Source organism: Bubalus bubalis, chromosome 11, assembly GCF_019923935.1.
Source record: "Bubalus bubalis isolate 160015118507 breed Murrah chromosome 11, NDDB_SH_1, whole genome shotgun sequence".
Lineage (NCBI taxonomy): Eukaryota > Metazoa > Chordata > Mammalia > Artiodactyla > Bovidae > Bubalus > Bubalus bubalis.
Window position 1 is genome coordinate 17,968,923 of NC_059167.1, and position 14,502 is coordinate 17,983,424.

At 39.1% G+C, this 14,502-nt stretch overlaps 1 protein-coding gene across 4 annotated transcripts in view; it reads right to left on the bottom strand.

Moving 5' to 3' along the window:
• Positions 1–170: 170 nt before the first annotated feature.
• Positions 171–14,502, bottom strand: part of ZNF410 (zinc finger protein 410) — a 41,764-nt gene continuing 27,432 nt past the window's right edge. Inside the window, exons 8-13 of one of the 4 annotated variants that reach the window (XM_006046583.4) lie at positions 10,914–11,003; positions 7,949–8,074; positions 7,055–7,195; positions 5,534–5,661; positions 1,130–1,187; positions 171–953 (exon numbers count right to left, since the gene is read on the bottom strand). In XM_006046583.4, the coding sequence (XP_006046645.1) occupies positions 1,170–1,187; positions 5,534–5,661; positions 7,055–7,195; positions 7,949–8,074; positions 10,914–11,003 (503 nt within the window). In that variant the 3' untranslated portion in view covers positions 171–953; positions 1,130–1,169. Of the gene's footprint in view, positions 954–1,129; positions 1,188–5,530; positions 5,662–6,571; positions 6,777–7,054; positions 7,196–7,948; positions 8,075–10,913; positions 11,004–14,502 lie in introns of those variants that run through there. The other 3 variants (XM_006046582.4, XR_006542633.2, XM_006046584.4) reach the window with 3 other exon arrangements.

The following is a 14,502-nucleotide window of genomic DNA, read 5'->3' on the forward strand; positions in this document are numbered from 1 at the left end:
GTTTGTTAGTTGGAGATGAAGATGCTCGTGTGAGGTGCCCCAAGACTTCTGAGCTCAGTTTTACCTGCATGGACTCCTAAGGGTAAATCAGTGCCCCATCTTAAAGGGAAAGGCTGAATTATTTTCTTAATCTACTCTCTAAGAAAACAAATTTGTTTAAAACAAGGAGCCAAAGAAGTGACCAGCTGTTTTATTTAAAGGAAAAACAATTGAAGCTCTGAATCATATGATTTTTAACTTAAAAAAAAAAACAAAAAAAAACCCCTCTTAACATGCTACTGTATGTTCCATAAACAAAGAAAGCAAAGTGGCCAAGTAGAGGTGATTAGGACAAAAGAGTACCTCAGCTTGGGCCAAGCAGGGATTCAAGTAATTTATTTTTTTGCAGCCCAGTGGCGGAGAGTCTCATACTCAGGTTGCTAAAGGGAGAATGTCACAACAGGACTGACATCACACCCTTCTCCAAAGCAACAAGGCATCTTGAAAGCTGAACTTCTTGGTGAAGTTTTATGGTTGGTGGCAGGATTTAGTTCACCCAAGTGAAAAGACAGCTCAGTCTGGGATGAAAACTCTTCAAAGGAAAACCTCCCCTCGACAGTCTTACTGAGAAACCGCAGCCAACACATAATCAAACTCACTTTTGGGAGAAGTCCATCCCAAAACTGTGCAGTGGGAAGAGAGGTAGGTCCAGTTACCCAGCCCATATTCACTGCTTTCTTCCTTGTCTGGATCAGATGGTAACCGAAGAGAAGCTCTCCCACATTCATCTTCTAGGCCAGGAAAGATGAACAGAGGCAAAGTGGGGTCCTTTTTTGTTTTGGTTCTGGCAAATTGTGAGCCATAAGCATCCTGTTCCTACTGAATGCACTCTGGGATCAGACAAAGCTGCTTTTCCGGGAGTCAGCACCCATGGCTCATGTCCGTCTTTCAGTTAAATCTCCTTGGTTTAGTAACTGTAAGAGATTAAAAACAAATCTGGAATAGTTACCAGTGAATAATAGGAAAAAACTCATACTAAGTGAAAGGTTTACAACTGGGGGTGGGGAATACACTACAAGGGTGAGTCAGGGACAGCTAGTTCCAAAGCAAGAGTCATGCACAGACTGACAGATCGCATTTCTATACTGACCTTGGGACAGCACTTGGACCACTTGATGCTGTCATTTCCACTAGGGCAGTAAGATGTCCTGATAATAATAATAATATTCTATAAGCCAAATTTTTATTTGTGTAATCACACTCACTAGTCAGGCAAATCAGAACTGGTAGAACCAAAAATCTCGATCAGTTAACCAAGGTACTGTTAAACCAAAGTCAGTTAACCAAAGGCTGCAGGTTCAAGTAGAAGTAAAAGGAATGGGGTCCTGCATGAAAACTACAACCCAGTCATGAAAAATCAGAGATTTCCTGGCCTTAAAATACCTTTCCTGTGATGAGGAAGACAAGCCTGAGAGTCTCCAATGGGGTGGACATTCCACTCTACACCCAGGGTTCCTACTGTAAAGTGGTTTTGTATAATAATTGATGAAACTGGGTTCTATTTTATTATGAAAACAAAACGAGAAGGGAATAATACAGTGAAAACAGGATAAACACTGAGCTTGTTATAAAATCTAATCAAATAAATTTTGAGCTGGAGATATATTTGGTGATCTTAATTTAGATGAAGGTAATTTACATAGTAGGATTTAATGGTATGGAAGTTAAATAAATTTAAAGAAAAGCATAAAACTTAGAAACTACAGATCTGATTTGATGCTGTATGGTAGAGATTAAGAATGGTATGCATTTCATCTAGACCAAGAGCCACATGTTTGCACTCAAACTTAGCGATGGCACTTTTGAGAAATGTTAAAGAACTGGTAATTTCTGTTTTCCTCCTTCTTTTAATTGGGAAATATTCTAATATAAAGTCAAAGCTAGCTGGCAATCATTTATACTGGTTCCTAAGTTCAAGAATGTAAACTCAGTGGGGCTACAGAAACCCATTTGGGAAGACCTTTAGTCCACAAGAGGTCAAAAGCCCTTGGGCCTCTGCTGGGCCTGCAGAGCGAACCCTCTAATTCTCAGAAGGCCTGGCCACCCTGAAGGAAAATCAAAACTGTCCAATCTGAACCATCTGAGTGAGAGTTCACTTGTAGTTCTTCATATATTTTCCATGATAATTTCTGATACTTGGCTTGGTTGTTCTCTGATATTCTTGATAAGTTATCTTTATTTTTAGAGCATATTTACAGGAGTCCAATTAGAAGTCCATCAATAGATTCTTATAGGTCTGATCTACAATGCATGGTGATCTTTAAGAAACAATTTGGTATGGCTACGTGTTGTTTTAAGGTTTGCTACTGCCTTCTCCTGCTCTGGCATCTGAGAATAATCCCTAAGGAATCAATACTCCTCATTCACTGGTAGAATGGTCAGTTAGTAGCCAGACCCTGGATGAGGAAGAAGATGAAGCCTAGAGCCTTTGGAGGCTGATAGCTTGAAAAAAAATGAAAGGTACTGGAGAATGTGACAAGCCTACCTTGAGAAGGAAAAGGAGGGGATGAACAATGGAAATGCCTTGATGACAAGAAAATGACGGTGGTAAAGGAAAATAAAATAAGTGAGGCTCAGACAGAAGTTATATTTGTATACACACAAGGATCCATGAGGAACACGTGACCGTGCAGGATGTTCAGCTGCATCTAGGAGCGGCACGTTCCTCTGGTGGCGTCCACAATTAAGCGTCTGAGGCTTCCATCATAGGCCCCTGTGTTCTCCTGGGGTGAAGGGAAGTTTTCTTTTCTTTTTTTTAGGCAGTTTGTGTTATTGTGTCTGCCTGAGGCTGTCAGTGAGCATCACCCAGACAAGGACACTTTGAAGCCAATTCCATGTTCAAGAGAACAAATGTATTATTACTGGACTTTATGCATACACAAAACTGACCATGTCATACCCCATTTAAAAACATGTCGTGTCTCCCCAGTGCCCCTAGGATAAAATCATGTCCTGTAAGACCTTCCAAGAGAGGAACCAGCTTGTCTTTCCTGCTTTCATTTTTCCATTCCACACCTTTCTCTCCATTCTAAGTCCATTACACTCAACCTGTTGTGGTTCCATAGCCAGGCATGCTCCCTCTCACCTTCTGCCTTTGTATATACTGCTACCTTTACATCTGTTAAATTTCTTCCAAATCCCTCCCACGTCTCCATCAAGATGATTGCAATTCATCCCTCAGGTCTCAACTGAAGCTCTAAAATTTATTCCATGACTTCCCCCAAGATTACCACGACTACCCTGAACAAAATCTGCTGGTTATTGACCTGTTGCCCTTCCCATTCTAAACTCTCTACACAGCACAACTGCAGGGCCATCATTTATATAGCTATGGAGTTATAAAAGGTAGAGGTCCTAACTCTGACTATAAGCTCTTTGAGGCAAAGATTGTATTTACTACTGTATAACTAGTACCCAGCAGGGTGCCTTGCGCTAAGTATCAGAGGATATCAATAAATTGTTGTTAATTTTATTGGGTATAAAAATATAATTATGAAAAACTATCTGTTAGAGGTATATACTGAAATATTTACAGATACATATATTAGTATCTGTTGAATGAATTAAGTCTTCATACATTTGGCATTTATTTGGGGTAATATGGAGTGCTTCAATTAAAAAAGGTATTTAGTAGTATGGGAGAGAAAAGCTCCAAAGTTTCAAACATTAAAAAGAAGAAAACACTGAGTGTTGTGGATTGATACGTCAGGTAATTTGTGCTAAGTACAAAGAGAAGGAAATGATTTTCCTGAATTGGTCAACCCAACAGTTAAAGTATTTCTTTTACAGAAGAAATCACAGTTAATAAAAGCAGAAGGAAAAAAGAGAATCAGGATATCACTGTTCAAGACCTAATGAAAAAACAGATCTAGGCCATAAGTAATGGCTGCCAAAGCTTTGACATAACGCACTGGTCAATCTTGAGATCTGTAAGAGAACAACTGAATATCATATCTCTCCTGATGAAACCTAGTAGGAAGCAGGAGAACCACCAACAAAATATTCTTGCCAAGGGAAAAACAAACAGGAACCTAATCAAGCCCCTAAATGTAACTACCAGTTTCCAGGATATCTGTGGATAGAGAAGTGTATCAAGCAACAAAGGAAGTCAATCAGCTAAAATAAAAATGTGGGGAATTATACAGGACAAATAATCCAATTCCTTAAATAGATAGCTATACTGAAAAAAAGAGGGGTGGACTATTAGAAATAAAAAAAGAATTATTAACCAAACGCAATATATAGGCTTTGTTTAAATCCCAATTCAAACCAACCAACCATAAAAAGATATTTCTGAGAAAAAATTTAAAAGGCTAAATATCAGAAGATATCAATAAATTATTGTTGATTTTATTGGGTATGATACAGATATAATTATGAAAAACTTTATCTGTTAGAGGTATATACTGAAATATGAAATATTACAGATGAAATATCTGTGATCTGATTTAAAATACTCCAGTATAAATAAAAACATCACCAGCAAACAGTAGGAGGGGAGTGATAAGAACAGCAGACAGTTAATTGTTAAAGATGGGTAGATACCTACCTCGGTTCATTATACTAATCTCTTCCTCAGTATATATACTCTTTGACAACTTCCGTAATAAAAAATTTTAGACAGATATATGAAGCAGGGAAAAAATAAAGGAAGGCTCCAGGTGAGACATGTTTCAAAGCAGTCACCAGAAGAAGGAGACTTAGGAAAGAACCAATGATAACAAATAACAAAAGCTTTCAATATAACATAAGCAAGAATGAAATAATGGGTCACAATAAATACAAGGAAGGATTCTGGCAAAAACAGCATGCTCAGAGCCTTGTGAACTTGGGTATCCTCAGAAATATTACAGAAAAATTGAGACTACTCAAATAGGAGGCAGGGTCATTTGAACACTGTAATGGTGGACTGTGGTCTAAAGGTTATAATGAAAAGTAAAAGATACTCTAATGCCAAAGCCAGGATATACAGGCTTTGGGAAAAGCATGTGCATATAAAATAAGCTCATGATGAAGTCATCTACCTCCACAACACAAGGCCAGTAAAAGGACAATCCGAAGATTCTAGAAGCCCAACTGGTTTTCATTCTGTTTTCTGGATCAGAACCAAGCAAATAGAGTAAGGGGTGCTTAGAATCAACCTGAAAGCCCTCTTTGATTTAGATAATAGTTCTTACTCAACAAACAAGTGGACACATTCCCATATGCTCAGTTGATTCAGCCTGGTTATCTCCCAGACAAACAACCCTGGCAAAATGAATGATAAATTAGGGCATGTGTATCAAGGAAACTAAAGTTGAAAGCCCCAGATGTGAAGGACCAATTTCTCAATTCAGGAGACCCTAACACTCAGGTTAGCTTAAAGGAAGATATTCTAGTCAAAGTCTCCAGGAAAGGGAAACAAGAATGTTTTTCAGATCCTCTGAAGTAGATTCCCAATCATTCCCCATCTTACTCTCCACAGAAGCAAAGTAAGGGCAAGAGACAGATTTACCTCCTGTGGATTTACAGCAGTTAAGACAGAAACCTCGTACGACTGCCGCCCCGACTGCATGGTCACCAGGTGATGTGTCACATCAGGCACTGAAGACAGGGGGCGCGGGGATCCTTCAGCAAGCACCTCTGAAACAGCAGAAAAGGTTTCAGTGCAAAGTGAATCCAAAGATTTCCCTACCTTCATTAGCAAGTCTCTCATTAAGAACTCTCAAAACTGTTCCCCAAAAAACTGATTCCCACATTCCTGTTTCTTCCAAATTAATTCCTGCCTGATAATCGTTATCAGTGAATTTGGAAAGTACTACAAAAGGGGGATGGGAAGAAAAGGTAAAGAATCTTGATGTAACAGCTGACCATTTCTCAATACGCAAATTTTGAGTAATATGGTTTCAGCACTATTAGCTGGATTAAACTGCATATGAATCAGGGACCCAGAGCCAACCAGCAAAGCAGTCACCAGTAATGGAAACAGCACAGTAAGTGCTGGTCAAGCGCTTAAACCTGGCTCCAAGGTTCCTACTCATTGTCTCTTCCTCCTTTGAGACCTTCCTCAAGGCTGGCTAAGGAGCTCCATGCCATTTTTATGCCTCATGCTTCAGTTAACCACTAGTATAATTTATGAAACAGAAGAGGCTTATTGTGGAAGCGCACACTCTGCCTTGTGTGCTCCATATGTAACTTACACAAATATGGTCTTTATACCCAAAACTGACTGAGGTATGAGTAAGGAAAACACAGGATCTGACTTATTAAATGTTTATCAGCAGAATCACCATGAAGATCTTCTGGAAACAGCTTACACATAAACCACTTAGCTCTCAAATAAATTAAGAGGGCTTTTCTAGTTTACATTGCTCTTCCAGGATACCATATAACTTAATGTTTGCTTAAAACACTACCTTCTACTCACTCAGTGTTGTTTCCCAAATGTAAGTTTTGACTTCTCAACTAGTTTAAGGTCCCTGTCTTCTACTTTTATCTTTCCCATGGTGCCAGGTACACAAGTAGGCACTGAATAAATGCATGCTGACCTCACCTGTTAAGTTTTTCAGAGAAGAGGGCCTGGCCTGTGTAACTTGGGTGAACTTTCTATACCAGTGAGGAGCAACTGTTTCCTACAGAGCCCTTTCTTTTCTCCAGAAGGTATGGCTTTTGAAGGTATGGAGAAATTGCTTTAATTCTCCTCTGTAAAACCTGGTTATGTTCTGTTTAAATGTTTTAAAAGTTAAGTTCTTCCATAACTGCAATAGGAAAGATAGAAATAGTTGGGCTAGGATGCTAGGATTATGGATAATTTTCTTCTTAAAACTTTTTATTCTTTTGTTACATTATCTTTTCAATGAAAAAAATTTTTCTTAAAGATTCACTTATCCACTTCAGAGACAACTCAAATGGTAATCATGCCATTTCTACTCACAAGAAATGAAATTAATTAAAACCTCCATTTCGGAGAAAACCCCATTCCTTAGTCCCTAGTTGCAGCCAGTTTCCCCAAACAAAGGCGAGTTGAAAGTCTTACCATCATCAACTCCTAGGATAGAATTGGTATTTGGTAGGTTCAAGGACTCTCCACCAAGGCTGGGCTGAGAATTCATAGACACCAGGTTTTTACTGGTTACTGAAGCCTCTTCAAGCAAACTACTGCCCATTAGTGGCTCAGCTGCACAGAGAATAGGATGTGAGAGACATACAGCACTCAAGGCTGTGCCTGGTCCCCATTTTCCTTCAGGGGAAGCTGGCCTTTTCTTTCAGAACTAAAAGTTAACCTGTATCTTGGATGTCACCTCCTATTTCACTTACTTTTGGGAAGCAAAAATAAACCTAGAAGGGAAGAAATGAGCCTCATGGATAAACACCCTTGCTTGTGATCCGCATCTGGATAATTAACATATGATATAGGATGGGTGCATCCCTAAAAAGGAGTATTCAGAATAAAATGATTAAGGAAAGACATGGAAAGGAATAACAATAAAATGTATTATCAAATTTAAGTTAGGGTAAAAAAAAAAGGGAGTCATGACTGATAAGTAAAAAATGCTTAAACTACTGTCATACAGAAATCTTCACCACAGTGACACACAAGTGCTGGTTCGTGCATCAGCACCAGTTACCACCAAATTCGCTAGAGGAACTTTTAAAACTATAGACTCTGGGGTTTTACTCCCAAGGAATCTCATTTATCAGGTTGTTTGGTGTTGCTGGATGGGAGGGGTAGACAAGCAATATAAAATGTATGTTTTAAAAACCTGCAAACAATTTTACTGTACAGCTAAATTTGGAAACCTCTAGTCCACCAAATGAAACCAGTCTCTCTACCCAAAACAGAAGCAGAAAATTTCCATATTAGACAGGCCAGTTATTTGCCTCTTTGAACCCCCAAAATATAGCCCTCCCTCTACCTTCTTCTCCTTACCAGCTGGTTCCTGCTCTTGACTCCCAGCTGCTCCCATCTGCAAGTGATGCTTTCTCATGTGCACATTCCTGCTCCCACTCTGAGAGAAGGTCTTTCCACAGACTTGACATTGATGTGGCTTCTCTCCTGAAACACAGACCAAAGAGACAGGGTGCATTTCTGACAGCAAGAGAATGGACTCAAGCCCTAGACGGAGAAGCCCAGAGAATGTCAAACTAAACACGAAGAGGCTGCTCCTTCTCGCATTCCCCAGGCTCTCAACTGTAGTCCCCGGGGGGAAGGCTGGAAGCCACCAGGCGGGCTTAGCATACTCACTGCTCCCAGCCTCCAAGGCTCTCCAGACCCACTGGACTGCTGCTTCCACAAAACAACCTCTCTGGTATAAGATCATGGGAGACACAGAACATTTCTTACTCCTTTCAGATACAGTCTTCCATGAACCTCAAGGACACGCACTATCCTCAAGGATTCCAACCCTAGATTCATAATACACCTCTATCTCATTTCCTGCCACAACTCTGTCTTCAACATTCACACTGGTGGTTCTTGTACACAGTGATCTGAACCATCCCCTATGTCCTCAAGTCTGAAACCCTCAATCTCCATTTTACCTACCCTGACAACCACACCTAGGGCCGCATCAAAGACTCTTGGCCTACATCTAAGTAGTAGATAGCAAAAACTAAGTGAAATGACCAGAAAATTTCCAGAAGAGACAAAATCTATAGAGGCAGAAAGCTGGTCATTGATTGCCTGGATGTGGGGGTGGGAGGAGGAACTCACAGCAAAGGGCACAAAGGAACTTTTGGTGTGATACAAGTGTTCTATAACTGGATTGTGAGAACGACCGTATAATCCTATATACTGTCTAAAAAATCACTGATGTGTATATTTACAATAGGTGAATATTAAGGTATTATAGGTCCAAAAGCTGTTAAAAAGTAAGTATAATGGGGACTTCCCCAGTGGTCCAGTGGCTAAGATTTCGAGTTCCCAATGCAGGGGGTCTGGTTCAGTCCCTGGTCGTGGAACTAGATTCCACATGCCGCAACTAAGAGTTCACATACAACAACTAAAGATCCCACATACTGCAATGAAGATCAACAACTGCATGCTAAGATGCGGTGCAGCCAAATTAATTAATTTTTTAAAAATAACTATAACAGACTGAAATATAGTGAACATATAGAAACACATGAATTCAAAATAATACTGGCAAAAGAGAGAGAAAAAGCGGTGAAAGTAACACTACTAGAAATAATCAGAGCACCAACTTCTTATTCTGAAACTCAGTTAAAAGAACTACATATTTATCCTTTCATGTGCAAATTACCAAATAATCCTAGTCAATAGAGATCTATTATACAGAATAATTCCAGCTAACAAATGTGAATAACAAAATTAGAAAAATTAACATTTTATAACCCCAATGAAATAACGAATTTAGGCATATTCAAAGATGAAATCATTAAGTCAAAAGGTTGCAAGAGTACGTTACAATGAGGGGATTAAGGTGTTAACCACCTGAACCAACTGATCAACTGTGACAACCAAGCTCTGTGTGCCTCCTGAGGTGATGCAAAATGAAACACATACAACCACACATAACATATCCTTGCCAAAACCTTTGAACTTTTTAGGAAATATAGGGGAACAAGTTAAATGACACAAAATGAGGTAAACCAACACATCCAGGACATGAGATGAACCATAGGACCTGACTGACTCTGTTGTGCTGTAAGTCTAGAACATGAAAATCAGAAAGTATAGACAGATCTATATTCAGGACTTATTAGTCAAATACAACAACTGGACCTTTTTTGGGTCCTGATTTAAACAAATCCACTTTAAAAGACGTCTTTGAGACAACTGGAAAAAAACTAAATATGGACTGAGTCTGAGATAAAACCAAGGTGTTATTGTTAATTTTGATAGATTATGGTAACGGCATTATTGTTACGTAAAAAAGTATTTTTCTCTATTTTTATGTAAGTTTGACAAAATTTTACATAACAAAGAATAAAATGAAAACACTCTATAAGTCAAACAAAACACACCTGGAAGTCCACATCTAACCCACTATTAGTTTGCTACCTCTACTTAGAATTTGTCATATTAAAACCCTGCTCTACCCCTAGGATCTCAGCTCTGAAATTCACATCCCTGACTGATTATACCTCTCCAACTCCCTTGCTCCCATTAAACTGCTTTGTTGTCTTTATGACAAATAACTTTTAGTTCCTTCTCTCCATTCCTCTCATTCTGGCTTCCCTCTGTTTTCCATGGCTAGCCATTTGAACAAGTTCCTGATTCCATTCTAGAATCTCACTCTACTTCGAGTTCACTTCTGCCTTGGCAAGTCTCTGAATAACTCCATGTACCATATATGATGTAACGCAGAAGTACCCAGCATACTGCCAAGTAAATTTATTGATTTCCTCAGAGAAAGGTCTCAATCAGAAAGCAGTTCAATAGCTCAGCTGAAAATAATAATTAGGTTCTTTTCCCCTTGATTATATGACCCTTTGAATGTAAGCATCAGGGGTCTTGATTTCTGATTTTGTCAAGAAAGGGAGGAAAGCAAGGCATCTGTTTCTCTTTAGATTTCTTTATACTACTCCCCTAACCTTTTACCCGGAGAAGGCAATGGCACCCCACTCCAGTACTCTTGCCTGGCATATCCCATGGATGGAGGAGCCTGGTAGGCTGCAGTCCATGGGGTCACGAAGAGTCGGATATGACTCAGCGACTTCACTTTCACTTTTCACTTTCATGCATTGGAGAAGGAAATGGCAACCCACTCCAGTGTTCTTGCCTGGAGAATCCCAGGGATGGGGGAGCCTGGTGGGCTGCCGTCTCTGGGGTTGCACAGAGTCAGACACGACTGAAGCGACTTAGCAGCAGCAGCAGGAGCAACCTTTTACCCTTTTGGTTCTCCATCTTCCCTGAAATCTATGAATGGTACCTGAGTGAACCACCAAATGTTTTCGAAGACTAGAATACTCAGCAAAGGAACGGCCACATCCTTGGGCTTCACAAAGGAAAGGCTTCTCTCCTAGAGACAGAAAATGAGATAAAGACTCAGTCTTTTGATGAAATGACTTTTATTCTCTTTTCCCACCAATCTTTTCTTGTTTTCAATCACTTACTCTGATTTATTGAATTCACGGTATATATTTCAACTGGACTATCCAGCAGGTATCACCTCTCTGTGATCTTCTGGTACACAGCTCCACCCCGCCACCCTCCTTTTCTTTAGAGTGGCTGCCTCTGAACATAATACCTCCTTCTCCCTCCTCATGGGCTGAGCCCCAGCTGCACTGAACCACCTTCTTATGTGATCCTATAACTTCTGAGAAAATCAAGAAAACACTGTATATGCTCTCAGAATTTTTACCTTACATCAGTTCTTTAAGATTCGGTTTTAAGATTAAGAATACATATTTTTAAAGCTTATAAAATAGGTATTACATAATCCCATCTTATAAAAACAATTGTCTAGTCAGAGATATACAGAAAAACCTGTTACAATGTGTTAACAGTAGTTATATCACAATAGTGGTATTATGGTTTATTTTCTCCTTTGTGCTTTTCTGTAATTCTCATTTTCTACATTACTGTTATTTTTAAAATGAAAGATGCATGGTGAAAACTGAAGCCTGACAGAACTATTGACTTTCTGCTCTGATACTGCACTACGGCTACACGGCACTTTGGGCAGAAGCTGGGTGAAGCGCAAATAGAACCCTTTGTACTTTTTTTGTGACTCTTCATGAATCTATAAATATTTCAAAATAAAAAATGAAAAAAATCAGAGATGTAGTCTATATTTCCCAAGGGTCACAACCTAGTGAGAAATAAACATATTCATAAATAACTTTAATATAAATTTCTTTATAAAAAACTGCTTACATGTATTTATAAAGGGAAGAAATTCCTACTGTGGTTAAATTTTTTTAAAAAGCTGAATTTAAGTTGCTCTTAAAAAGTGACAAGGATGAAAGGAAATTCCGGGACAAGAACTAGTATGAGCACAACCTTGAAATGAGAGTGCCAGAGCAAGTTCAGAAAATGATAAGTGTGAAATAAGTGTGTGTGTGTGTGTGTGTGTGTGTGTATATATAGGTCTTTGCCCCTGGTTCCTGACACAAAGCTCTTAAAACGCTTGTACACAGGGGTGCTAGAATTTTTTGTTCTAACATTTAGTCTTGGATCCCAGCTCCTAATGCAGAGCTCCTAAACCCTTTGTAATTTTTTCAGTGATAACAGCACTAGGATAATCTGCTCTTCTAATATTTGGTCTTTGATCATGATTCCTGACAGAGTTCCTAACCCCTTGGAATTTCCTAGGTGATAGGAATGTATTTTGTTCTAATGAGATGACTCTTGGTGGGCTCCTGGATGGGGGCTAATCACCAGATTAGAAGCTTGGAAATTTCAGCTCCACCCCCAGTTTTCAGAGAGGAGAGACAGCCTAGAAACGGGTTAATGATGAATCATGCCTACATGATGAAACCTCCATAAAATTCCCAAAAGTACAGAGTTCAGAGAGCCTCTGGGCTGGTGAACAGGTCTATGTGCCAAGAAAGTGGCACACCCCAACTCCACAGGGACAGAAGCCCCTATGCTTGGGACTCTTCTGGGCTTCACCCTCATGCATCTCTTTATCTGGCAACTCATCTGTATCCTTTATCATATCCTTTATTACTTAATAAACTGGTAACACATTTCCCTGATTTTTGTGAGCTGTTCTAGCAAATAATCAAATCCATAGTGGGGGAGGAGGTTGTCATGGGAACCTCCAACTGGTAGCCAAGTCAGACTGAGGTTGAAACTGACATCTGAATTAAGTTGCAGTCTTGTGAGGCTGAGCATGTGGGATCTGACGCTATCTTCAGATAGTGTCAGAATTCAGTTGTTCAGTTGTAGACACCCAGCTGGTGTTGCAGAGAACTGCTTGGTTTAGGAAAACACATCCAGTATCAGAACTGTTATGAGTGTGACAGTGTGAGAGAGTAAAGGAGAAACATGGAAACTCAGCAAGTAAGGCTGGCATGGTGACAAGACAGGAGCTGGGCCTTGATGGAGGAAGGAGCACAGCTCTAGACTGCACTGTTCTTTCAGACTGTACCACACAGTTTAAGGCTTATGATTTCCCAGTGGCCTGTAACTTTCTAGAAAGCATATCTGTATACTCACACTAACCTCAGAATGCTATGCATTCCAAAAGTTGCCAAATGAGTAAAAAATATACTCATATATATGACAGAATGTCAGGAAAACAGAAAATTCCAGTTAATAAATAAGGTTAAATGTTTAACAAGATGAACTCAAGAACCTTAGAAAAAAAGGATTTCAAAAACGATTCACCAGAATCTAGTGGCACAAATCTCTTCATCAAGCTGGCTTAGGTGAGATGGCCTTCCTGTTCAGAAACTGAGAGGATGGTGATTTTGCTGAGATATGCAGAATGGTTAAAGAGCACGAGCCAGTTAATCCTGAGTCCCAGTCTTGCCACGACCACTTATCAGTATAGGGAAAATATTTAAAATCTCTGAGAATGAGTTTTTTTAAAATCTATAAAATTAACATAATACAACCTCAAAAGATTACTTTGAGGATTCGATGAAAAGATACAAGTTAAATATATTAAGCATAGTGCCTGGTACACAGCAGTCTCCCCGATAAACCACTAAAACTGGCAGCTTTAATTACTACCGTTACTACTAAAAAAGAGTTGAGGTCAATTCTGACATCTGAGATAAAATGCATTGTCAGCACTTAAAAATAAAATACTTGGAAGAGCTCTGGGGTCATACCAGAATTCAAATCCCAGCTCTACCATTTCCGAGATGCATAATATTGGACGAGTTCCTTAACTCTCTATCCTTCTGTTTCTCCATCAATAAACACAATATCTAAAGCATGAAGGTACCTTGAAAATTAAATAAGACAATGTGTATGTGCTTGGTACATATTAAATTGCCTCAACAAATGCTAATTTTTATTACTATGCTAATTATTGAGATTCAGATCTGTGAGGCATCCAGGAAGAAATTATTAAATTGAAGCCTGAGATTGCAAAGAGACCATATCGAGTAAAATGGGAGAAACTCAAAATTCTAAAATTGGTACACAACTGGATTAACAAGGGAGAGCTAGCAAGAGTCAAAATGAAGAGAGAAAATCAGGTCACACTCTGAATAAATGATGTTCAGTTTTATCAAATGCTACAAAGATGAGAGGCACAAGGATAAAGAGGTTACTGAATTTAATAAGGCATAGTGAATTCTACTTTCCTTAGCTATTCAGCTAGATGTTTTTCTTGTTCTTTTATTCAAACTGCTTTCTTGGAGCGAGAATAGTTTATCCTTTCAAGAACAAGCTGAGAACAGAGCTATTCTTTCCTAAAACATATCCCAGTGGTAATGTCAATCTAGAGGAAATCCCCAGAACACATGTGGCTTCACCTTGGCTTTCACTTTCTAAATGGCATTTATTTGTACCTGCTGTCATTTTAGCAAGGCAAGAATAAACAAGGAAGAGAAAGAGAA